This window comes from Bidens hawaiensis, unplaced genomic scaffold (assembly GCF_021521415.1).
Source record: "Bidens hawaiensis isolate Kalapana, Puna unplaced genomic scaffold, B.hawaiensis_p1.1 tig00011868_1, whole genome shotgun sequence".
Classification (NCBI taxonomy): Eukaryota; Viridiplantae; Streptophyta; class Magnoliopsida; order Asterales; family Asteraceae; genus Bidens; species Bidens hawaiensis.
The window spans coordinates 263,722-290,369 of NW_027491949.1; the positions used below are offsets into that span (position 1 = coordinate 263,722).

Sequence of the window (26,648 nt, forward strand, 5' to 3'; positions counted from 1 at the left end):
TGTTAATCACAAATTCTTTAGTCTTTGGTATTATAATAATTGCTAGTCCTATGGTTTGATTTATGATGACAAACGATACCCTAACCGAATTGTTGACACAAATGCACCCGGACACCACAATTACCAATTCTATGTCTAATATGATTAAATCAATGATAAGGTTTGATTATTCTAGTCCAATGACACAAGAGCTTAACCCTAAGTGTTGATGAACAACCAAACAAACGTTACACTAATCAATAATCGCAAACTCAAGCTTTAATCAACCAAATACTAATTAAGCAAGACAAATCATATAAATCAATCAAGCTATATTCATGAAGCACAAGAATCTGATCATAACAGTATATTACACAAAACCTTAGCCTATAACGAACACACACGACTAGCAGGACATCGACATAATCGTTAAAGCACTTATCTTGATGAACATATGATCAATGATGGAACCGGAAGCTTCAAGATGGATGAAAGTCGCCCTAGAACACCTCTTCTGCCTCTGGAAGTCGTAATATGCCGAAAAGGGTGGAAAAATCGTTTATATAGTGAAAAACCCTAATTTTTGCCGACATTGAGCATCTTCGCGTATCGCGAAGTTGCATGTCCTGCATCTTCGCGATACGCAAAGATGCAATTGACTTCAAATTCAGATTCCTCTCGTCGAGAAACATGAAATTCATATATTATGGATTTCGTAACTCATTTTCTAAGCCGAGATATTCCCGTTTTACTAAAAGACACTTTCCTGGTAACCCATTTTGTTCAGTTTTCACTTCGGCTTCAGGTTTCTCGTCCAATCCTTTCCCAAATCCTTCTTAACCCTCAATATATGTTTCCCTATCCATCCATCTTCTCGAGGCTTGCTTAATCTTCATCCATATGACTCTGAATTAGCTCGTTTAAGCTCCTTAAATTCCAATGTTTTGAAAACACATTGCAATGCTTGAAGTACCAATGTTTATTCATTTTTTAACTAAAATTAACTAATTAATATATAAAATTAACTAACTTTTACCCAACCATCAGACTTCAAATAATAAATCGGGCCTAAACAAAGGACCAGTGAGACAAAAATAGTTAAAAGGTGGGACCATTGTTAGGGATTTTTAAATGTGGGATTATTATCGGCCAATACACAAAAGGTGGAATTATTTATTTTCAATTTTCCTTTTAATGTTAATACTACAATTTATAAGTTTATGCTATTTGTTTGATTATTACTTTTTATTAGTTTTTTTAAATAGGTTCACTAAATTCTTAAAGGAGTTTCAAACTGGTTAACTGGAAGGTTGCGGGTCGAGTTCCTATTTGTTATGGAACAGTTCTGCTATGATACAGATTACATATGTGATCAGTTTTAAAGATTTGCAGACAATGGTACTTCTGGAATTCCATTACGGGACAACGGCTGAAACGTATTAATCACATAAAAATTCTTCAACAAAATTGTTAACGGGTCAGAAAATAACTTTATGAAAACTCTATTTGTCAACCGGCCAGTTTAAGTTACAGTCTATTCGTGGGTCAAAACAAGTTAACCGAGTTGAAGATGCATTATTTGATGGAAGATTAATTACAACAATCTGGTGCGGTAATTTCAAAAGTTTTGACTAAAACGTTGCAAAAGGGGTCATTTTGCACAAGGTTAATCGGTTAATAGTTAAATTTAAATTGTAGATTGACGTTTGACAAATAAAAGTCAACCTGCAAGTGCTAAACTTTTGCTAAGGACTTTCAAGTATTGATACAGGCTAGGATTAAAGTTAGTTGCAGAAAAATAATTTTTATGGATTTAATTTCGGAAAATTAAACGGTTTGCCAAACGGATACGTTCGGTCTTGAGTTATGAATTAGTTCATAAACCCATTTTTAATTTCGTTTCGAGTTCATTTGTAATTAGTTGTATTGTGTATATATCAAGTTTTACGTTGCTTAAGATATAATTTATTTTCAACTGTACAAAGTGTTTGCTAATATATATAACTGTGTTTTTAGGTGTTTTTAATTTTTTTAATTGTTTTTTTTTATTACCGGCCCGTGTATTATACAAGTTCTAACCTGGTGATATAATATTTGATTTCAAAATTAAAAAGAAAAGATACCTAGACCGAACCCAATCCTAGCTTGCATTTGGGCCGACGTGGATTATGCATTTTCTTAACCTTATATTGGAGCCTTGTGCATTTGTAAGTGGTGCACGTAGGAACTAGCGTTGCGTTAGAATTGACGGCGTGGAGTCAGGTAAATGTAATAAACGTAAAGCTAATAATTTTTTTCCTTCGTTTTTATTTTATATATTCCAATGATAACAATTAATTGGATTGTTTTTTTGCCTTTTCGTATAACGTATTCACTTTATTGCATGATTCATGCTTTCATATATCACATAAATGCAAGAATTACCTCCATTAAGTTTTATCTAATTGGATGCCTTTTTATCTAATTGTTCAATTATGTGATGTTTTATTTATAAGTTTAAAATTTAATATTTCAAAATCTATTTAGTATGAATAGTTGAAGTTAGTTGGGTATTAGAGTAGTTTCAAACGTTGTTAAAAGAGTTATATATTATTATAAATTTACTAATATTTAATTATTTTAAATATATTTTTAATAATGCGAAAATAAAACACATGTAGTAATTATATAAAGAATTTGAGTATAATAATAAATGCATTAATGGTGATGATGTGAAAATATAAGTATTGGTAAGGATGTTTATAAGGTTGGAGAGAAAATAAATGATTTTGTTGCATTTGTGAAATCTAATGTGACAGCTAGGGGTGTTCAAAAGTATCCGAATCCGTATCCGAATTATCCGACTATCCGTATCCGAACTATCCGAATTTTCGGATATCCGAAAATTCAGATTCGGATAGTTCGGATATCTGAACTATCCGATTTATTAATTTTCATATTTTTTTAATTTTATTTTATATAACATATAACAAATATATCAAAAACCCAAATCTATTTTCATAACACAGTCACCAGTCACCACACCTCTTCTCTTTTCCACTCTATCAATCACTCAAACCCTAGATCCAACCTCTACTCTCCTCCACATATCCAGCCTCCGGCCCTCCACTCTCCTCCACTGGCGTCTACCACCACTCATCTCCACCACCGTCAGTCACTCGCCTCCACTCGTCCCTTCTAATCTCCACCACCGTCAGCTGTGACAAGGATCTATTTTCAGGTTTGTTGTTGGCATGGAAGTTGGAAACTTGGAACTATGGAGTGATGAATTGAAAGATTGATTTAAATTCTCAAGATGTTTTGGAATGTGTTATGCTTATTACTTTAATTTGAACAATAAATTGTGTGTTATTTGGTTGTTTTATGTTTGGTTTGTTGGATTTGGAAACTTGAATTATTGAGATGATGCATTGTAGTGTTTTTTTTCGGATATCCGACATTTCGGATTCGAATTCGGATAGTGAAAATTACTATCCGAAAGGTTCGGATATCCAAAACTTCAGATATCCGGTTTTAAACAGCCCTAGTGACAGCTGACTTGGTACACTTTTTAGTGCATTTAGCACCTTGCATTAGTGATGCCACTGCAGGGCCGGCCTTGAGAATTCGCGTGCCCCGGCCGAACAAAAAAATATATGCCTCCAAGCCTTAACGTACTAAATAATGTAAACAATTTTTTTAAACGACGATTAAAGTTATGGCAATAAACATAACAATTATCAAAATAATTGTATTAGAATGAGTTTATGACATACTAAATAAACTAATAGCTAACCGAGGATTTGTGAAGCTCACATGACATTCTTGATAGCAATTTGGTGAATCAACTCATTGTAGTTTATGCTCTCTAATATTTTGTTCTCGATGGACTAAGTCTTTCTTGGGGTATTGTGGATCGTAAATAAGAATTCAATAACTACAATTGTCATAGCCCTACACTCCTATACCCTGGGATGGGAGCCGTGAGCATCGAGTGGTGGTATCGATGTTTATTATTAAAATCTTTAGCATCGGAAATTCATCAGGACCGTAGTTAGGAAAAATGATCAGAGTTTATAAAAACACCATGATTCTTATTTCATAAACTGGGATTAAAACTCATTTTTATACAAATATAAGTTTTATAGGGATAAACCCTAATTTACAAAACACATTTCTTTATTCTGGTGACAAGCCACTTATTTAAGCTGGAAGCCCGCAGATATCATTTCTTTGTCTCTAACAAGTAACTTGAAACATGTTTAAAAATATTTGATTAGCAGGATTGTGTGGAGTACATTCATTTATAAATGACACATTTTACAGTTACAACATTAAGATGTTTTTTACATCTGTCTGCTTACAAATTACCGAAAGGTACTTGTTACTCGACCGTATCTATGACTGTGGTCATATTACTTATTGGATAACACTTGTCCAATAATTAACGTGTGATAGCCCAGTAGGCAAGCCTTGTATATAAAACCACACAATACCAGTAGTAACCATCCGTAAGTTTACAGAGACTTAATCACTGTAATGTAATTAAAATCCTTTGAAAATGTATTTGAAAACATTTGGACTATCTGCCATGAGTTTATTAGGTTTAATAAAGCATCATGACAGTATTGGAAAATTAGTTGTCTCACACAAATGTGAGTTATGCAAAAACTTGAATGTCTCACCTTGCAAATTTACAATTAAAGAGCTTCATGGTATAAAGCATGTAGGTTAAACACAATGTAGCATATCTAGATTAGTATAAACCCAATAATCATAACAATAATAAAGAGATTAGAACCTTTACACAATGGCACAATGTCTTGCTTTGTTTAGGCAGAGTCTTTGGATTCACACATAAAAGCTTCTTTCGATCAGAGAGGGTATCGTTACGACTACTCAAGTATTATACCAACACCTTATTTAAGAAATTTAGAGAGAGTAATGATTTTTTTACGAAGAACTGAATGCTGATTTCCTTCCCTTTTATAGCTGATTTCAAGGTCGGTCGCGTATAGGATGGCCTTAAAAAAACGTCATCGCGTATCGCAATGAGACCTATAGGTTTGTTGAGTCAACCTAGATAGGCTACGTGGCACGCCACGTGGCAGGCGATGTGTCTCATCAGCGTAACCTCCACGCCGCGTATCGCGACGGGTTACCTAAGGGTCCGTCGCGTAGCGCGACAACCACAAAAGTTTTCTGGATAATTACACATCATCGCGATGAGACTAATCTAAATCCGTCGCGTATCGCGATTGGAGGATATTTTAACTTTCCACAAAAATACTAAATCGATCAAAACGCCACATTATGCCCATCTCACTTCGCCTGTGCACGTGCGCGTCGGGTGCTTTGCACCCTCTGCTAGGACCACTCGGTGTGATTTATCATATAAGAATATTATCATATGAGCTGTCTTTTTAATAAAGAGCTTACAAGTTTTGTAATTTAGCTATATGGGACAAGAACTCACTTTCTTATTTATACCAAGGTGGAAGCATTTCATTTTCTTTCCTCCACCAATGTGGGATGGAATTCGCTTCTTTTATTTATTTTTTTTCATTCTTCCTTTTGCTTGTTTTATGATTTGCTATAACAATTTCGAAAAACTCCTTTCTGTTAGGGATAGCAATGGGTCGGGTTTGGGTCGGGTTTAGGTATTCCCAAACCCATACCCGGTTATAAAAGTCCGTCTCAAAACCGTCGGGTTTTAATAAGATAATTACCCGTCGGGTTTCGGGTTTTCCCATCAGATTTCGGGTTTTCTATCGGGTTTTGATAAAATGCCCATCGGGTATACCCAGCTCAAAACCCGTCGAGTTTCTACCGGGTTTTGACAAAATATAACTAATCAATTACAAAGATGGTTATCATAAAGTTCAAATATCTCAAATAATTGACATAAACAAGTTTCGTCAAACATTATATTTGGAATATATATATATATATATAGTGTGTGTGTGTGTGTGATGTGTATACTATAATAAGTTATATTGGGTATATCGGGTATATAATCGAATAAATGGGTCTATGGTATCGGGTAATCGAGTCGGGAAATCGGGTATATTAGAAATCCCAAACTCGTCCCAACCCCGCGAAAAATTTCAAAACTAATCCCAAGTCTGTCCCAAACCCTAATGGGTCGGGTATTACCCGTCCCATTTATGTCGCGTTTCGGGTTTTCCCATCGGGTTCGGGTTTCATTGCCATCCCTACTTTCTGTAGATGCTACCGTGACTGTTGATGTTCGAAGTCGACATTGTTGTTAACTATCCCACTTATTCATTTCATTTTTTCTATTTATATACCTTTGTTGATTAATAAAAAGTAACGGGTGTCTTTCAATTTTTAATGACCTATAAGTCTTTAGATAATTTAAAAAATTGGGTCTAAAAGTTTGTGAGTATTATAAAAATAGTCGGATTATAATTGTTCGGGTATTCTATATATAACACCGAGAATTTTTAAAAACTTTTGTGCCCCCGAAAAAATATGCCCCGGCCGGACGCCCACATTGCCAGACCTTAGGGCCGGCTCATTCATGCATATAACTGATATATATATATATATATATATATATATATATATATATATATACACGAGCAATACCATCACCTACTTGAAGTACGGTACCGTATTTACAATCTTTACTTCTCTATTATATTGCTCAATACCTTCATGGATAATATTACTAATTTTGTTGGCTTGAATGGTTACCATGAGTATTTCTTAGAGAGAGACACACAATAAACAATAGGTTTCTAGCCGTATCTCCATACTAAAAACAAGTTACACTTAACTCATTTTTTTCAATAACGAGTCACATGCTCTTTATGACACACAGGGTCACACTTCTCATGTGTGAATTAAGCTACTATTCAGTGGAGACCCAAGTTCGATCCCTGTTTATGTCATTTTGGGTAGATATTGACAATGAAGGATTTGAGTTAGGGCTTGTAGAAGATTGTCAGTTCGAATTCCGAGCCATTCGGGTTTCCTCCCACCGTGTGTTACGCCAGAGAGTTCTACTATTGAGACGTCACAACGACTATCAAGTGGCAGTCGACAGTATGGTTTCCCGAGGGAACGCCCAAACCAAAATCTGAAGCCATCGTGGGCCCGGCTAAACAACATAGTCTTACCAAAGTGGAGCATCGGGGCTCTCTAAATTTAGAGAGCACGGTAGCCTAAATACACAAAGCGCGCGCATGTGGTTTATGACATCTAACTAATATATTAAAGCAACACAATTTTGTCCGCATGTCCTTCACCTAGGTTGTCCACATAGGCTTCCATGTCATCAACCTTCCATAAATCTAATTTCCACATATTTACAATAAAATTTTAATCAATGATATTCACTTTTATATTTTTGTAACTTATTAATGTAATTATGATATTAATTATTCTAATTATTGTTAGAATTAAAAAAACTTATTAAATTTACTAAATATGACATTTGCATTTTACTAAATTTATAATATACACATATATATTACGTTTTAAATATGTTCTACCCGTGTGTAACAAGGGCATTATCCTAGTAATCATTAAGCCTTCATCGTTCATCTGGTGGCTACAATCTCTGATTCTCTCTAGGCTCGCTTTCTACAGTCATTGTCTTGTTCGTTTTCTTGGGTTCATTTTGTTGGTGTCTAGATTTGTATGTTATCTCATGTCATTGTATTTTTTGTTCTTGTGGTCATAATCGTATTGTTCTCGTTCTTCCTGTTTAGGGTTCAAACATTTGTTTGGGTAATATTTTTGTAATTCTACAGATTTGTGACAAATATGTTAATCATATTTAGTTTTTTTGAACGATATTTTAGTTAAGGCCTGGTTGATGATCTAGTATCTAAATTTCATGTGTTGCTAAGATAATGATATTCAAGTAACCCCAGGGACGGAACAACAGGAGGGTTAAGGGGGTCCGTTGATCCTCTGGTAGCCAAAGTTTATGTTAACATGCATATCCAACGAAGAACCTCTTTTTAGTCTTAACCTTCAAAAATGTTTCTTGCAGAGCTGTTAAAGTGAAGAAAAATGGTGAAAATAGCAGTTTTGTAGAAATCTTTGGCGACCGACGAGAACGGTGTGAATTTCCGATGAGAGGAAGTAAAAGGAAGATGAAGAAGACAGGATAATGAATGGTTTTTTGGTTTAATAAAATAAAGAAACTAAATTTTACTACGTATAAGAGTAAAATAAAATGTAGATAGCAGGTAGTCCTGCGAGTACGTTGTGACCTATGCTAACTCTCATTAAAAATGATCACCAGTTTTTTTCTTTTCTTTTTTTTCTTTTACTGTTTGTATTTGTTAAAGAAGCATACAGATTTTAGATTTTTTTTCCATTTTACTGTTTGATATTTTGTTGTATATTTTTATTAGTTTATCATCTAATTGCTTTAGAATTTATATAATTTTCGTAAATTCTTTTTTATCATATTTTAAATAAATAATAACTATATAATATTATTTTCAATAATATAGAGATCATTAGAAAGATAATTAGGCAAAAGAAGAGCTTTAATCAAACATAAAGACTCATAAATATGTGTTATAATAATGACAAAAAAAAAGAGTTTTAAGTAGCAGAATTATGAACTATTGGCAAGTGTAAAAAAAATTTCTATTACGACCCCGCAGTTGAAAAGTTCTAGTTCCACCACTGAGTAATCCTATTAATCCCTAGAGTTAATGAAAAAAGTTGAGCCGAACCAGAGACTCGAGCTTATTTGGAAAACGTATTAGACTTTGAATTACAAATTAGCAGTAATAATCATATATATCCATTTATTTTGACAAAAGACGAGAGTACAATAAGGAAGTAGACTTTCATCTTAAATTATTCATTATATATAATACGATATTTATTTGGGTTCTTATAATCCTAACACCCTTTTAATTTGATTCAGTAATCAAATTGCTTCACGGGCAGAATACAACATTGTAGTTGGTTCCACCGGGGCAAGTAAATGTGCTAGTTTGATCATCCTTGGGACAGCTATAAGCATCCGGACACCTCGTCTTAAAGTACCTTGAAAAGTCGGTTGGCCCACAAGGTTCAGAGTTGCAACAATATTGATTAGTCTTAAAGACAGTGCAAGGGTTATTGCAACCACCAGGAGCCCGTAACTGGCTTGGGCACTGGCCATTGATATCTGCAGTACATGATATACCACGGGTGCACCCACCTGAATTGGGTCTAAAAGACAATGGCACATTGAATCCGTCGACAAGTGAAATGTCAAAGAAATCAATATTGTTGAATTGATTTAGAGCGTACTCAGCCAATGTGTTGGGTGGTGTACCATAATTTTGGCATTGGAGGAGACCATTGCAATCACCGGTTTGACACCTACCTCGTCCTGAACCATCAAAGTTGCAATTGGTACGAGGCCATATACGACCTCCTGTGGTGCCAGCTGGGACAGATAAAGACCAGGTTTGGCCCGAGTTGAGTTGTCTACCACCGCCAGGTACCGCACCAGCCCAAACGGTGTATGGGCAGTTGTTTCGAATAGTAAAGACGGCTGCTTTGGTGGAGTGGCAAAAGAAGAGCCAACAGAAGGAAAGTAGAAATGATGGAGGTGGTCATTGTGGTTTTGGACTTTTGGGTATAAGCAAAGTGAGACTAAACCCGGTTTATATAGGCCTAAGATTGTATACGATTTTTAAAATTATATAAATTGAAATTTCAACTATATTTATTGGACTGCATGCTTATGTAGGATTTGGTTCTTTATATGGATTAGCAATGAACTCCCTTTTTTCGATACAAGATAACACAAGCACTGTTTTCGGGTGTCTATGTAAGTGTGTTTAATATATAAGGTCTATTTTACATTTCTTGTTTTTATATATTGTAACTAAAAATAAAAAGGCAAAATAAAACCCTTTTATGTTCATGTAATTTTGTTTTTCGATTGTTTGATTAACTTTTTTCTAACCAGCCAGGTGAGTTATATAAATGTACATTTAAAATAGAGTAGCTTTTGTGTTGTAAGTTCTATGACTGTCGGTACTGTACGATATCATGACAAATCAAACTAATTCCGACCGAACATCGGTACCAATTTTAGTATCATTGGAACCAGTACTAGTATTCGATTATATGGTTTTCGACCGATGTAAAGCATATATCAATATCCTGTGAGGTATATCATGATTTTATTTTTTAAATTTTCTTCTACGATTGCTATAGCTAGTTGATTTTATAATTTCGTTTTGTGTCGTATGGTATGATGTCATACTTAATATTTCATTTCTACGTCATCAATATTTCAATTGATATCATTAGCATCGTTGACAATTTGACACCTAGCTCGGTTTTATTAGAGAGTGCAATAGCGGTAATACTTTTTTTTCCCTTGCATTTTTCACTTGAAAACGTAGGGAAAATGTCTTGAGCATATATTTCTTAAAAAGTGATCATTTGATAAAAAGAAAAAACAAACGCACGCGTTCATCCTCTTTAATATTTCTGTTTATTTTATATACTCACAGAATGAGTTTACATAAAATATGTTAAAATAAATCTAATGCTTGTGTCCTCAATTTATTTCACATATATTAAAATACTTATATTGTTTAATGTTTAACATGATGTTTACTACTAAATACGTTGTTTAACACATGCTTACAATGTATTTTGAAACAAGTATAAAAATATATCTAAACTCCTCTGGGAATCGTCTGGTCATTCTTAATTCATCTCAAGGCTTTTGTTCCTTTAAAAAACGACAAATTTTTTTATCCTTGTACCTTCTCATCCCAAACCCATGTTTTTAAAGGTTTTGTATTTGCAAATGGACAACCAACCACATTAGTATTCGGTTTCCTTCTATCTAATGTTATTCATCCAATGAATGTGAAATATTTCAAAGAAGCGCTTGAATTTCCTTGTGTCGTGTCCTCTTCGAATTAAGTTTGTTAAGTCCTCTTCGATGTTCGCATTTATGTCTTTGACGTTTAATCACTTACATTAATCATGTTTGATTATGTGAACAGTAGATTAACTACCCATATTTATTAATATTGACTAAGGAATAATTAGAAAGTAATTTAGTTGAAAAAAAGAAGTCAAATTGGATTTTTATTAATCTATCTTTTCGAAGTTTACCGATAACAATCTCACATCAGAAAATAGTTGTCACCAGTCCCACCTTTCAAACCTTTTGTTTTCATTGGACCCCCGTTAAAAATAACTTAACCATGCTAAGTTTTTTCTCGATTTCCAGCTGATTTTTTACGGTTTTTGATCGGAAAGATGATACGAGCCGAGTGATGTAAAACTTACCTCGAAGCGTTGAGATCATTAAAATCTAATTTGCCAAAGAGAAGCTACGATGAAAATATAATCAAATCAAATATATATATATATGTTTTATAATTTACGTTTAGAAATTCGTTGTAAAAAAAGTGCATTATATAAAAGTAATTGAGCATCGTTGTTTTGTATATAATAATGTCAACAAGATTTAGGATATGCTACTGCACAACTTTTTCGCAGATCTTTTAGTATTTTAAAATAAAAATACTATTTGTTTTCATTTTAGTTGATCTTGTAAGAAGTTGTTTATTTTATTTATTTATCAAGTTTTTATTAATTTACCTTTAATCACTAAATTGTATAACTAAACATCTGTCAAACCAAGTAAATTGGTTGAAAGTGGTCTCTTACTTTCAATTTTCATTGTCCAAAAAGCGCCGCTAAGGCTTAGCCACCTTTCCTGACGTCTGTTTATTTGAACAAAAAAACAATAATTAAGGGGATAGACTAAATAGACCTGCCCATTTTTGAAATATTTTTTCGAAGTTGTGTAATATAGTAATTTTCCCTAGATAGAATTCTTTTCTTAAGAGCATTTCCAACCCATCCTTTAAAATTATGTGATAATGGTTTGTAAATTATAGGGTGGGGTTGTAAGTGGTTGTGAGTGTAAATTATAGAGTGAAGAGAGAGAAGGTAGTGATTTTCTGTAAATTTTGAGAAAAGGTAGTGATTTTTTGTAAATTATATAGTGGAAAGAGAAAACTGTAATAATAAAGGTATAAAAAAGTATTATTTAATTGAATAGAAGAGAGGAATGTAGTGTTTTTTAGTGTAATTATAGAGATAGGGATAAGGAACGGGCTGAGAATGCTCTAAGTTCCTTAGGGTATTCTCATCCTATCCTCCAAAATTTTGGGAGAGAAGTTTACAAATTAAAGGGTGAGATTTTGAGTGGTTGTAAGTGTAAATTATAGGGTGGAGAGAAAATGTTATGATTTTTTGTAAATTTGGGAAAACAAAGTTTGCCCATATTTATTTTTTAATATTTGTTGAATTTGTTGTCAGTAGAGAAGAAAAAAAATGTAATAATAAACATATAAAAAATATTATTTAATTAAGCAGAAAAGTAAAATGTAGTGTTTTTTAGTGTAATTATAGAAATGAAGATAGGTTAAGAATGCTTTACACATGGAATAATAGACCAGGTTATCCTTGTATGTGTCTTATATGATACACAAGACAATGCTACACTTTTGAGCAGGTCTATATAAGAAAACTAGTGTTATCTCGATGGCCGTCTTTAGTGCTATAGTAGTATCATGACGCCAAGTCGCCAATTATTGTTCCATGTGAGTTTGTTAGGAGAAATACGTCTAAGACGAAATAAACCAAATTTGATTCTTCTTAAGTACAAATCTTAAAAAATTAGCTTAAATTTCTATTATTCTTTTGGTATATTATTATACATTTTATCTCTCGGTGGTCGTCTTTAGTACTATAGTAGTATCATGACGCCAAGTCGCCAATTATTGTTCCATGTGAGTTTGTTAGGAGAAATGCGTCTAAGACGATATAAACCAAATTTGATTCTTCTTAAGTACAAATCTTAAAAAATAGCTTAAATTTCTATTATTCTTTTGGTATACTATTATACATTTTTATCGTAATATCTTTTTTGCAAATAAGTATTATATCATCCATATTGTTTCTTACAGACCATCAGGAAAAACCGAAAAATAGATTTTTTCCTACATCCACTTGACTAGATATGGTAAACCTTAATTTATTCATTAAGCACCAAATGCCATTATTTTAAATTATTACGTAATCTTTGATAGGCAAGACGGTAGGCGAAATAAAATATTCCATTATGATAAAATAGAAAAAAAAAAAAAAAGAAGAAGAAAGTATTAGACCATGCGTAGTGGATGCTTTTCCATGCTTATAAAGCCCTCATAACGCCCTGCACACCACCCCTTGGGGCTCTACGGATTGATTTGAGGTGGGGGCGGTTCCCACATATCATTAGATGAGGGGAAAGAAGTTGCTCAATGATTTGTGGGTTGTCTTTAATTATGTTTTATTTAATATATTTTATTTTGTTTTAATTTTTTAAAGAAAATAATAATAATAATAATAATAATAATAATGAGGTAATTATTGAAGAGGTTTCATCCATTACACCTTTTATAGTTATATAAAGCCTTTATAGTGGCGTGGCGCCACATAACATAAAACACCCTCATAAAGGCTTCATCTACTATGCGCGGTCTTATAGTTTCACTTAAAACAAAGAAATTGAAGGCACCCGGTGGCTTGCAACTCCTACCTTAATGAGCTTAAAATGTCAAATTTTGAATTGATCAAACTGTTGTAAATTTATGTTGTGTAACCGAGTTTTGCGTCTAAAGTTGACAATCAATCTAATAGCATCTACAACACCTAGTTTGAATGTGTCTTTTAACCCATTGAAAGGAGATAACAGTCGATATGAAGAAGAGAGATGGAGGAGAGGCGTTCGTGTAGAAAACAACCTCAGACGGTTTCTATGTGAGGGAGGGAGAAGGCGGGAGGGTCATCCAAGACGCTTTGAAGGCAACACAATCGGTGTTGAAATGACCACAGTTTTTAAGCTTGTCCTTGGCGTTGCTCTAAGGATATTGGTTATCCCTTAGTAATTAATCAGATAACATGTCTCAATTAGTTCCTTTTGTTAGTAATTTGATTTTTAAATGGCCATGAAATCAAATTCAATCACTTTAGGTTAAATTGTATTTAAATGAAATACATCAATAACATTTTTTTAAAATGGTTTATAACAGCCTATCATGCATCATAATTCATAACATATCATAACGGATTATAAGTGACCGATCATAAACAAACATAACAGGTTTACGCACTTTGATATGTTATATTGACAGTATAATAATTTAGGTTAGTCATAATGAGCTATATTTAATTGCAAAGGTTTATAATATTCCATAGCTTGTGACATCCAGCTATAATCGGTCGACTTGACACAATATAAGTTAACAGAAACATGATAACACAAAGTTTATTAATCTTTATCGTGAACACACCAAAACAGGTGTTCACTGATCTTACAACTTAAGGTTGAAGCCTTATGACTTTTTGTCATAATATTAATTCTTATTACATATAGACCAAACTTACAATAGTGTTCGTTTCAATCGCTAGACTTGCCATTGATGTATCGCCTTATGATTCCTCTATTTCCGGTTGATGAGATATGTCCTGTTTGTCGTAAAGCGTGTTTAGACTCATATGGGGAGCACGCGGTGCACTGTAAAGAGCTCCCGGGGTTCAAGTACCGACACGATCTGGTTAGGGATGTGCTCTTTGATATATTCAGGCGAGCTGGAATTTCTGTTAAGAAAGAAGCACCTGTGAATTTCCTGACTGACCCGTCGGAGGGAAGATCATCTCTTCGACCGGCTGACATTTTGGTGTTTGGATGGATAGGAAGGAAACACGTGTGTGTGGATTTAACAGGGGTTTCTCCTTTGGTGGGCTTAGGGAGTAGTGGTTTCGCGGTCGGTCAAGCCGCATTAAAAGCTGCTTCAGGTAAGGTGGCAAAACATGAAAAGGAGTGTCTTGACAACCAACATGTATTTATTCCTTTTGCTTTTGACACTTTTGGTTTCCTCGCGCCTGAAGCTGTGGAGCTACTTACCCGTGTTCAGCGGGTCATGCATAGTAATGTTATGACTCCAAGATCAGCAAATATAGTTTTTAAAAGATTGGGTTTTGCGATTCAAAAAGGGGTAGCGGCGCAGCTTGTTGCCCGCTTGCCTTCTGTTTCGATGTAATCCAATACATTTTTGTACCTATATTTCACATAATTAATAATAAAACATCATATGTATATATCACCACTGGCGCTTAAATTCTATTGATACAGAGAATCCATTGACAAGAGAAAACTCAAAGAAATCAAGATTATAGAATTGTTTCAGACATAACTTGGCCAGTGAGTCGGATGGTGAACCATAGTTTTGGCATTGACAGAGACCGTTACAGCTACCAGTGTGGCACCAGCTTATGCTAGAACCGTCGAACTTGCAACTAGTTTGAGACCATCTACCTGGTGTGACGTATAAAGACCATGTTTCACCTGGATTTAGTTGCCACCCGCTAACAGACACAGCACCAGCCCATGCCTTGGTTTTAAAAATGTGCGGCACACTGATGCGTTTAGGTCCTAAAATCCGATGCCTAGTTAAGTAATCAGGTATAAATCACAAACAGAAAATAGGTATAAAAACAGAAAACAAGAATTGACTTGAACAATATATAAAATCAGAATCCCAAAATCAATATATAAACACCAAGCTAGTCACTAACAAGTAACAACATATAAATTATAAATCATAAACAGCAGTCTGATTTGTTCAAATACTAATGCCATCACCGCACATTATAGAATTGCAGTGATGCGTTTTCATCACGTTCAAGCCTAATCCACTTATAATACTCAAAATTAAAACTAATGATAACAAAATTCAAGTTTGGCAATTTAGCACCACAAATCTCAATCACTTACATAGTTTCAGCTTCTTAAACAAGCTCGAAACAACAGATTTCGGGTACGGTTTAGAGGCGAGACAAGTAGGATAATTCTCAGGCTGTTCAATCCACAACTTGTGAGCAATGTTATTGCTTGTAAGCTTCTCTGACAAGTTCTTTAACTGCACTTCTCCTTTTACTTCAAGAGTTACCTACACATTATCCTAATTAGTCAACTAACAAACAAATTAATCGAATTAAAACATAATACTTGTAAATTCGGGGATTTAAATAACAAGTTAATATATTAACACTTTATTTGCAAATGTCATTACAAATCATGATCTGATATTCAACAATCAAACTGTAAATCGGTTAGGGGTGTGCATGTAACCGGAAAAACCTTTCCGGAACCATAAAGCCAAACTGAAACAACTGAACTGAGACAAAAACCAATAGTGACTTTATGTTTTTGTAAAAACCGAACTTACAGTTCCTATTTTGGTTTTGGCACCTTATTGGTAGTATTTTTTTTGTTTTGTTTTAGTTTCAGTCCGTAATGCATATAATGAAAACCTACCGAATGTGAATTTTGTTTTTTTGTTCTTTTTTATTATTTTGTTTTAGTTACAATACCGTGCCGAACGCGACGGAAACCGACCAAATTCGCTAGACTCACCGAGTTTTGTTTTAGTTCTAGTACGGTAACGAAAACCGCCCAGCCGCTCGGGTTTTACCAACCACCCGGCGCAACGGAAAAACACTAGTTACTTATTAAGGGGGTGTTTGGGATTCCTTATTTTACCTCCTTGTAATTTTTCATTAAGTTAATAAGCTACAAAAGTGTAACTTATGGAACTTTCCTCTCACAATATAAGCAATCCAAAACACCCCCTAGTTAACATAATGATCAAGACTCAAATTCATTGTTTTGGGCCAAACAAAAATTCCAATAAAAAAAAAATTCAAGCTCAAATGACAAAACCGAAACACCAAAACCCAAAAAAAACCCGAAAACTGAACCCGTGCACACCCCTACAATGGGTCAAATTGAAACAGAGGACTCACCTTATGCATTGAATCGATATTGCTAGGGTTACAATATTCGATAGTATGTGGATCATCTTTGTGTGACCAGATGGCGGCAACAGAGGCATGGCAGCCCTGTGTGACCACGCTACCAAGCGGCCACGTGTCAATCAGGTCTCGACGGAGAACAACGTACTGTACCAGCACGTCGGAGGTTGGTTCGGAGTTTCCGGTGGTCGGAGAAGGTTCTGTTGTGTCGGTGGAGGATGACATGGGAGACGAGTGGCGGCGGATGGTGAGGTGGAGTGTGGTTCTAAACGACGTCGTAGGGTGTGTTTTGAAGGAGGTTAAGTGAGTGAGGTAACGTGAGGGCTGAAGAATGGCCATTGCTTCACTATTTTCATATTATCAAAAAATATAATATAATTCACATGACTTCTGTTAATGTGTTTGTTCTTGTGATCTAATTACTTAAAAACGTTTATTTTAAACATGTTTTGAGTCATGAGCTTTGAATATTCACACTTGACGCCACCACAGCCTAAGGCTGAGGGGTGTGGAGCGCGAGAAAGGGCGCAAAAGGACAGCCGGGCGCGAGCACCACACCACCGAGGCGCGAGAGTGGCGCGAGCGCGGAAAAAGAGGCAGGCGCCAGGGGTCTCGCGGGACAGGTTGCGCGTGAGGGGTGTCTTGGGATGCATAATAGAGCCGTTGGGCTCATATTGGGTGTCTTGGGATTGTTTCAGCTCATATATATATATATATATATATATATATATATATATATATATTCGTAGTCAAACTCAAATAATATTTGATTTGTTTGCAGCACTAAATTCAATAATTTGTTGGGATTTCTTCCAATTTAAATGGTAAATCTTCCTTAAAAATTATGGTGGTTTATTAATAATCGACTACAACATTACATATCTGAACTGAACGGACATGTGAAATTTAACTTACCAAAATTGCCAGAAAAGCTTCAATTCAACCACCGACGATGTACAACCATTCCATACAGAGAGTGTTGTTTTACGCAATGCAATAATTATTACTTGTACACCTTTCTCATATATAGAGTTATTTTTCAAGTAAAAGACAAATTGTCATTCATATATAACATTTCAACACGCAACCATCTTTCTCATTTTCAACACATACTCAAAAGCATTAAATATTTTTCAATTTTATTACAAAACATATTTTAAAACGGGAGCGTATGAATAGCAGGGGGATGTTGTTGTTCGGTTAGGGTTGCACATGAAATCGTAAAAATCGATTAATCGTAAAAATCGTAAAAATCAAATATTTTTAGTACTTTAATTTTTTTTAGATATTAACGTGTTTTTTTAATTAATGTGTGTTTTTTTAAATAATTTATGAGTTTTTTTAATAATACGTTTTTTTAATACATTTATAAAAAAAAAAAAAAAAATTCGCTCGCGCCCCGCCCCTCTCGCGCCCCTCCACACCATGGCCCGGGGCGCGAGCACCACAACCAACACCCATCTTATCAAGTTTCTCTCTCTGCCACACGTCACAATATTATTGGCTGGCGCCCCCACTCGCGCCCCCTCTCGCGCCCCCCACACCCCTCAGCCTAACAAATGGTGTCACACTGGCTGACAACTGACGTGTGGCTGACAAGGATAGTATAACATCACTAAAACAAGTAATATTACAAAATGATATTACCCTGACAGATAAATGTAGTCTACTAATATAGATTGTAATTTGTGTGACCTCGTGTCATATCAACAAAAGAGTCTAGAACGCATCCCATTATGAATACCACCCAACTAGGTACATAACATAAAATGACTTATCATCTATATACTCGTTCCCAATATTATCATACAGGACCGTCTTTTGGGTAAGTCAAATAAAACAACGGCTTTAAACCTCCAGTTTTATATGACCTCGATTTAAAAAAGCAGATATGTATTTTAGGACCTATGATCCTTGCATATTCATGTTGTGATACACCTTCACTTTTATTCTTTTTAAGGTGTACACTAGAATCATAAGGAGTTCTTACGGGTTTTACATCAAAATAACCAAACCCGACCTAATTCATGATGAGCCCACCAACTTCCTGGCAAAATGCCTACGGTTAAAAACCACCGACATGTCAAGATCAAAATTCGAATTAAAGTAGATTTTTTTTAGAATTAGTAAGTAACTGACGGGCGATAAGCTAAGGAGGAATGCCTCATATCAATTATCCCTATATATCATCCATCTTCCATAATTCTTAGATACTCTCTAATGCTATAAGCATAAAAAAAAGGCCTCAAAATTTTAGATATAGCTTTAGGCCTCCGCCTAAGTTGAGCCGGCCCTGTTATCACACTTACTATCTCAAAACCAATTCTTAATGTCGCCTCGGAGTTGAACCCCACTCTCAAAATGAGCCTACATAAATTTTCCTTGTGCAACAATTCAAAAGGGACATTTAGATTCAACATTCTGCTAATTCTTCACGATTACGCAACTCATAGTATTGCTATTTGATATTTTATAGCAACACTATATTGCATGCTTTCTTTAAGGTATATACTTGTGATTAAAAGTTTTGTGATTTACATATTAACAATGTTTCATCACTTTGATTTGTTTCGGGTGAAAAATGATTATTTAGATTGATTTTAACATAGTTTTTTACTTTATTAGTATCCTAAAAATTCTTATGTTCATTCTTTCAAATATAATCATTTAGGTATATCCGTGTAAGAAATTAGTTCAATTTAACAAACTGATCCGGCCAAATTTTGATAAATAAGGCATGGGTATAAACAAATTTTCTTTACAAAAACTAGTTTAATCGCTAGTCACAATTTTTTTTCAATTTTATCCTATTCCCATTATTAGATCTTCTTTAGGAAATTATATTATTATTTTAAATAGGTATAGGTATTGGTTAAGCAACACTTGAATATCCATTAAAAGAATAACAACAATAACTTTGTTTTTAAGAGTTTATGATAAGTACGAATTTGAAGTCACATTCGATCAGCCTATAACGACAAACCAAACCGACCTGGTTGGGTAGGTTGGTCGTGTCTGCCGGGTTTAATAATTTGTCTTGACGGATTGTTATATTTTGTTGTCATTAGTTATATAAGTTTTAGAAAGTTGTAGAATGATAAAGATGATTAATGGTAATGCATACAAATTAATTAGTTAATAATAATTATTATAATACATAAAAATATCTAAATATGCCAAAATATCGATCTGAAAAATCTTAAACTGACTACATTCATTTGATTTGTGTGAGGTGTCACCTATTAATACTTTATTAATTAAGTTTCATTTACATCTATTTAATTTAATTAAAAAGAAAAAGAAAATCACCGAACTCAAATAATGTGACGCCCTACCAGTCGACACACCCAAATGAACATACATTTCACAAAGTAACATTATTGACACGTACCCCTTATCCAAATCATTTTATAAAATTGTCTCCCTAATATACAAGCCACATAACACGTGGAATATTGTAAATCACAACCAAAATTCATATGTGGACCCACCCAGCAGTGTAGAACATTCTCGTCTATTCATCCCTCTTTCTTAATCAAACATCTCCATCCTATATAAATACTAGTTACACATTGATCGTTACTTGTTTTGGGAAAACAATTAACTACCTAGACGTTTAATATTGTTGTCAACTTCTAAACAAACAAACCAACATGTGTTTAGTATTTGTGTGCGATGAGGATGAGAGGATTGTCGGACAACAACAGGCACCAGGGTGTTGTCCGTACTGCGGCGGGCTGATTAAGGCAATGGACGTTGAAAGCCAGTGGAGATTGTGTTTCCTTCCGTTGTGTTACAAGACCAAACGCAAGTATTATTGTTCGCTTTGTTCCCGACGACTTATTCTTCGGTATTAGGTGATGTTGGTTTGGTTTGTGGTCGGCTGCCTTTTTGAATTTATTAAATTATCCAGATACAGATATGGATAAAGAGTATTCAACAATGTTGAATCATGGGTTTTCGTGTGTTAATACTTAATATTGTATTCTTTTTGCAGATTTTGTATGTGAAATATTGAATTTTGTAACTGTAAATGTAAATGTAAACGTAAATCTCACAAATAAGTTAATACTTCGTATAACAAAATATATACATAAAATATGTATATCTTCATTCGTATAACAAGTTTGAAATATCTTCAATATGTAAAATTTTTATGATGACATAAATCTCACAAATAAGTTAATACTTCGTATAACAAAATATGCATATCTTCATACGTATAACAAGTTTGAAATATCTTCAATTGTAAAATTTTCATGATAATATAAATCTCGCAAATAAGTTAATACTACGTATAATAAAAGATATAAATAATATTACGACCTACATATTCCAAACTTGGGTAGACCTACATATTCCAAACTTGGGTAGTATAACAAAAAGAAAATCTCTCACTTGTGGCCTAATGGTAATCTTTATTTGTGACTTAATGTTAGAAAAACTTGGGTAGTATAACAAAAGAAAATCTCTCACTTGTGGCCTAATGGTAATCTTTATTTGTGACTTAATGTTAGAAAAACTTGGGTTCTTCAATGAAGAACTAAGTTTGATCTTCACTTGTGTCACTTTAGGTAAATATTGACAGTGAGGATTTGATATTGACAGTGAGGATTTGAGCTAAGTCTTGTACAAGGTTGTCAGTTCGAATTCCTAGTCCATCCGAATTTTCACCCCACCGTGTATTACGCCAGAGAGTTCTGCTCTTATATCGGCACACCTGTCAAATGGCAGCCGACAGTATGGTTTTCGGTGAAACTCTAAAGTCAACGTGGGTTAAGACAACTTAATTTGACCAAAGTGAGACATCGAGACTCTCACCATTTAGGAAGTGCTATACCTAAATACAAAAACAGTCATCATTTAAAAATAAATTATATTCCAAACGAAAAGTTCATTTCATATAATAAAACTACTGGAATGAAAGCTACTAGAATGAACCACTACTAAATTAAAGTAATAAGAAATAAAATTAATTTTTTTTATGTTGGAACAACCGAAAATCAAAACCCATCAAATTTTTTTGGGGGTGTTTGGGTCAGGTGATGGCTATATCTCACATACCCATCCAATATACCAACAAAAATTTAAAAACTACTATTCAGAACATCCGTCCCAGTTGTTTTGGTTTTACTCATTTGGTTCGAAATTCGATTGTCATCTCTAGCCACATATATTACATTAAGAGCGTGTTGTGGAACCTAGTCAGCATGTTTATGAGTGAGTTTGAAAAATATTTATTGACTTTTTCAAAAAACCATTTTAAAAAGCTAAGATTTGTGGCTTTTGAAAAATTACTTTTTAACCCTTTTAAAAGAAGAAAGATTTTTGTGATTGCCAAACACATTTAATTTATTAGCTTTTTAAAAAGCCCAATAAGCCAACACACACTGGATTCAAAGGATGCCACACATTAAATTGTCGTCTGTTTTTCTAATTAAATATTTTTATTAAAGGTTCTCTTGAGAGTGAAGTCTGGTCGATCATTCTTCAGATAACAAACACTATTGACACATCAAAGGGCGGTTATTACCCTGGTGAAGACTTAGGCCTTAACTTTAGGGTCTCAGAGGGCGGTTATTACCCTGGTGAAGACTTAGGCCTTAACTTTAGGGTCTATAGAGGGCGGCTTCCCGGGTTGAAACTTAGGCCTTAACCCCTGGGTTGAACCTATGTTTCTTCATGTTCTACTACAATCAGGAAGTCCGGGAATGTGGAAGCAGGTGTATATGGTTTGAGTTAAGCTAATTGGGTTTGGATCAAAATTGTCTTTTTAACCAAGCTGGTTGTGATCGGAAGTTTTATTTTGGCCTAGATCAGGATGAAATCGACTTTGGGAGAGTTTCCATAGACCTTTTACCTCATCTCAAAATATCAAAACAGAGGCCTGGTGGTCCATGCGAAGATCAAGCTTCGGGGTACGTTAGTTGATGAAATTGTTCTAGCGTGCCGGCAGCTGTTGAAGAGGTAATGAAGTTGAACCAACATGTTTCCCTTTAACAGATTTGTGCACGAACTCTTGAAATGGATATGTGGTCTGGGTCATCGACGTTTGAAGAATCTGTTGTGCTTTTTCCCATTTCAGTTAACTTTGTAAGAAAAAGATAGTGTTCCAAACACAAATAGTAACATGCCCGTTTGCTCATCCAACTACGATATGCATTTGGGGTTAGCGATTTAAGCTACAAATTTGAAGCTGGCCACTAAAATATTTCTCAACCAACACCCACCCACTATTTTCATGATGACAAGTCAAGTACAACACCACCTTCGAAAAACACTAATGTGCTATTTGTTTTTCTAAGACAAAAATATCTACAATCTGATTTTATAAAGATGTGGTATGAATGTTTGCAATATGAAAATATAAGACTGTCTTATAAACTGGATATCATCATCATAAGTTGAAACTTAGCTGCATATCATATTTATTTAACATCTGTATACTACTAAAATAATTGATGATGGTGTACGAACTATAAAAATGAATGGTGGTGGACAATAGGTAGCAGACGGTTGTGGTAGGCTAACAACAGTAGGTGGTGGTGATGGACAGTTGTGGTGGGTGGTGGGGGCCGACGCTGGGTGGTGGCAACGGTGGGCAGTGGTGGCGGTAGTAGATGGTGGGTGGTGGTGAGGGCAGTGGTGGACAGTGGTGGTGGTGGCAGACAATGGGTGGCGGTGGTAGACGGTGATGATGAACGATGGGTGGTGGTGATGGTGAACAACAGCTTATTTTTAAAAAACATAAAAGCATTTTTTATAACTATTTATTCTAAAAAACAAACAGACTTCAGCATCTTTATGCTAAGTTTGTCAAAAATTAACAAGCAGCATACCACCTGCAATATAGATTATAAGCGGAACTAAATGCAAAATGTGTTAATGTTTTAGAAACCACCACAGACACATCAATCTAAAAATCAAATTTTTATTAAATAATGATAGATAAAAATAAGTTAAAACAAACATTTTTAGGATGAAAAGCAATAAAAGAAAAAACATAAGTTATCCGGTGCCAGCGTGAAGTTAAGGATGATTTTGCATACCCCATGGCTTTAGAAATCAGAGCTTGGGTATACATTCCCCCTACTTAACTTCACATAGATCCCAAATACCCTACTTAACTCCATTTCTTTCCATCTCTTCTTTAAGATGAATGCTTAATCCAGAGTTACCAGAATTCATTTCATATAACAAAGTTAAATTATTATTGCGTGTAAAAAGTTATAATGATCATTAGCATTTCAGCACATCTTGCACATAAGGTACTTTAACCCACGAAGTGTGTTGTATGACACTAGTTAAATCTTATCAACTCAACTTTAAGGCCCTATGAAGTAAAAGTATACCTCTGGACCTCCAAACTATCAATCAAATTTTCTAACTTAAGAGCATTCTCATCCCATTCCCGTCCTTATTCTTGTAATTACACTAAAAAACACTATATTTCTCTCTCCTGTTCAATTAAATAATATTTTTTATACATTTATCATTACAGTTTTCTCTCTCCTCTACTCACAACCAATCCAACAAATATTAAAAAATAAATAGGGGCAAACAATGTTCCCCAAATGTTTCCCTAAATTTACAAAAAATCAGTGCATTTTTCTCTCCACCCTATAATTTACACTCACAATCACTCAAAACCTCACCCTATAATTTACATACTCCCCTCACATAAATTTAGAGAATGGGATGTGAATGCTCTTACAACTGAAACTATAGTTATTATATTTAACAAGATAACTACAAAAACATACTAATTTTTAAGCAAATAACGTCTTCAAAAAGCCTTCATTTTCATAAGTGAAGTTCTTTACCTTTTGATAACCTTGGAGCCCAACAATCTAAATTGCCTAGCTTCTACAAAGTTTATCATTCAAATCTCCGTTCTTAAGTCAATCATTAGGCCTTATAACTCAATCAATCAAAAAACTAAAAAAAAAAACATAATAATAATTAGGAAATTCGTAAAATCATTCTTTGCCTCAGAGGTAGTGACAATATTTGAGTATCATCATAATTTTTTTTCTGATAATACGTGCAAATAATAATGCATCATTGGCAAAGTATATTTAAAAAAAAACTAAAAAAGTATCAAAACGAAAAACTAGATTATTTTCATATTATAACTCAAAAGTATATTTAATAGCCATCAAAGGCAACGCTCAACAAAATCAAATAAAAACATTTGAAAGAGCTTAGAATTTACAAAAACATATACATTTAAGATTAAGAATTGCATCAGAGAGATTCCCATTATAGACTTGGTCAATCACTGCCCGAATAAAAAATTCGAAATCTGATGTCCCTGTCTTTTTATCGTCACTTGCAATCAACTTAAACAAAATGAATGTGTTTTGAAGGGTTTTGGTGCCTCAGATTATGTTTGTTTCATGGCGTAAAAGCTCAAAGTATATTTAATAACCATCACAGGCACATAAATAAAATAAAATAAACACAAAGTACATCGGCGGCAGATCTATTGATCTAATTCAAAGCTAACCTGTTGTTCAGGAAGCAGAATTGTCTTTAAATAGACGGCGGTGGGAGTTTTTCTTGTGATGTCTGGAATGAACGAATGCATATGTATAGTAGTACTAAAACCCTAAAACTGAAAAAACCAGGCTTTTTTTCTAGCTGGGCTTCAGGCCCATTACCTGAAAATATGGGCAAAGTCATTGACAAATGACAACAGGAGTGATATGTATTGTATCTTGTAAGATAAGATGATAATCTTACTGATTTATATTTTAAAAGTAAATATTTTTTTACAATTATTTTCTATACACATTTTCGTCTAGATTGATAATGATCGAGCAGAATCCTTCATCTCCTGAAGAAACACAAATCGACCCTGGGCAGATTACGGATAATCTGGGGGTTAAATAGATGTTTCCCACGAGGGGTTAGATCCGGCAAAGATGGTTCTTCTGATAACCTGCAAAACAGACACCGTGAGCTCGTCACTGAGAAGGGGGGGTACCTCCTTGTGACCACCCTCCGGCGTGAGAATCAGACTAGATTGCTCTTGAATATAAGTGTATATTAAGAGATTGCTAGAGCAGATATCAGGTATAAGATATAAGATACAAGATAAGATGAGATGATCATACCATTTGGGGTATTTATAGCCGAATGTAGGTTTCCAATAAGGTGTAGCCGGCTGAACAGTATTCCTGTTCTACCAACTGTGGCCTACGCACGTGCCATGCTGGCAGTTGGTGGGTAGGCAGCGGCTGACAGTGACCAGGCCTGCTGTGTACTATTCCTTTTCCACCAACTGCAGGCTATGCACGTGGTATGACAGGAGTTGGTGAGTAGGCAGCGGCTAATAGTGACATACAGTACAAGAGCATGCTGCTCGCCATACTGTTGTCAATGAGCTGTCGTATCTCTGGTCAGATCTTTTGCCCATACCTCGTCAGGTACAGTACAAAAGACCCTCCAGTATCGTACGGACTGGCTCATTTGGGCGGGAGTATTCCCCCTCCCGCCTTTGTGCGGGATTGTTCCCCGCTTTGCTCATTCCTTCAGGTGACACTGAATTATTTTGAGAGCTAAGTGCCTTGTGCGTGTAGCCTTGCTGCGCGGGTGGCCTTCCCTGATGGCTTGTATCCGTAGCTGCGGGAACAGGCGGAGTACTTCACCCTTGGGAGGCATTTCCTGCGGGAACAGCTTGCGTACTGCGCGTAAGGACGTCACGTCTCTGAGCATGGTGGGTCCTGCGGATTCTGCGCAGACGTCTCTCTTCAAGGTGAGTCCTGCGGGTCCAACTGGGCTCTGTTGGGACCTACCTC

General features: G+C 34.8%; 2 protein-coding genes, 3 non-coding genes and 1 pseudogene across 5 annotated transcripts; 1 reads left to right on the forward strand and 5 right to left on the reverse strand.

Annotated features, from left to right (window-relative positions):
- Nucleotides 1-8,794: 8,794 nt before the first annotated feature.
- LOC143539379 (protein P21 pseudogene) lies at nt 8,795-9,576 on the reverse strand (annotated as a pseudogene).
- Nucleotides 9,577-15,751: 6,175 nt separating this feature from the next.
- On the reverse strand, nt 15,752-17,184 carry LOC143539380 (uncharacterized). Its single transcript, XM_077032713.1, has 2 exons — nt 16,837-17,184; nt 15,752-15,980 (listed from the first exon to the last, which is right to left on the reverse strand). Exons 1-2 carry the CDS (start codon nt 17,182-17,184, stop codon nt 15,798-15,800), a joined length of 531 nt encoding a protein of 176 aa, XP_076888828.1. The 3' UTR covers nt 15,752-15,797.
- A 3,110-nt stretch (nt 17,185-20,294) lies between these two features.
- On the forward strand, nt 20,295-20,732 carry LOC143539381 (uncharacterized). Its single transcript, XM_077032714.1, has one exon. It carries the CDS (start codon nt 20,499-20,501, stop codon nt 20,700-20,702), a length of 204 nt encoding a protein of 67 aa, XP_076888829.1. The 5' UTR covers nt 20,295-20,498; the 3' UTR covers nt 20,703-20,732.
- Nucleotides 20,733-24,832: 4,100 nt separating this feature from the next.
- LOC143539413 (small nucleolar RNA snoR122) lies at nt 24,833-24,915 on the reverse strand. The gene has a single exon (XR_013136434.1). It is a non-coding gene; the product is annotated as a small nucleolar RNA snoR122 (small nucleolar RNA).
- A 171-nt stretch (nt 24,916-25,086) lies between these two features.
- On the reverse strand, nt 25,087-25,184 carry LOC143539412 (small nucleolar RNA R44/J54/Z268 family). The gene has a single exon (XR_013136433.1). It is a non-coding gene; the product is annotated as a small nucleolar RNA R44/J54/Z268 family (small nucleolar RNA).
- A 34-nt stretch (nt 25,185-25,218) lies between these two features.
- LOC143539411 (small nucleolar RNA Z267) lies at nt 25,219-25,291 on the reverse strand. The gene has a single exon (XR_013136432.1). It is a non-coding gene; the product is annotated as a small nucleolar RNA Z267 (small nucleolar RNA).
- Between the last annotated feature and the right edge of the window lie 1,357 nt (nt 25,292-26,648).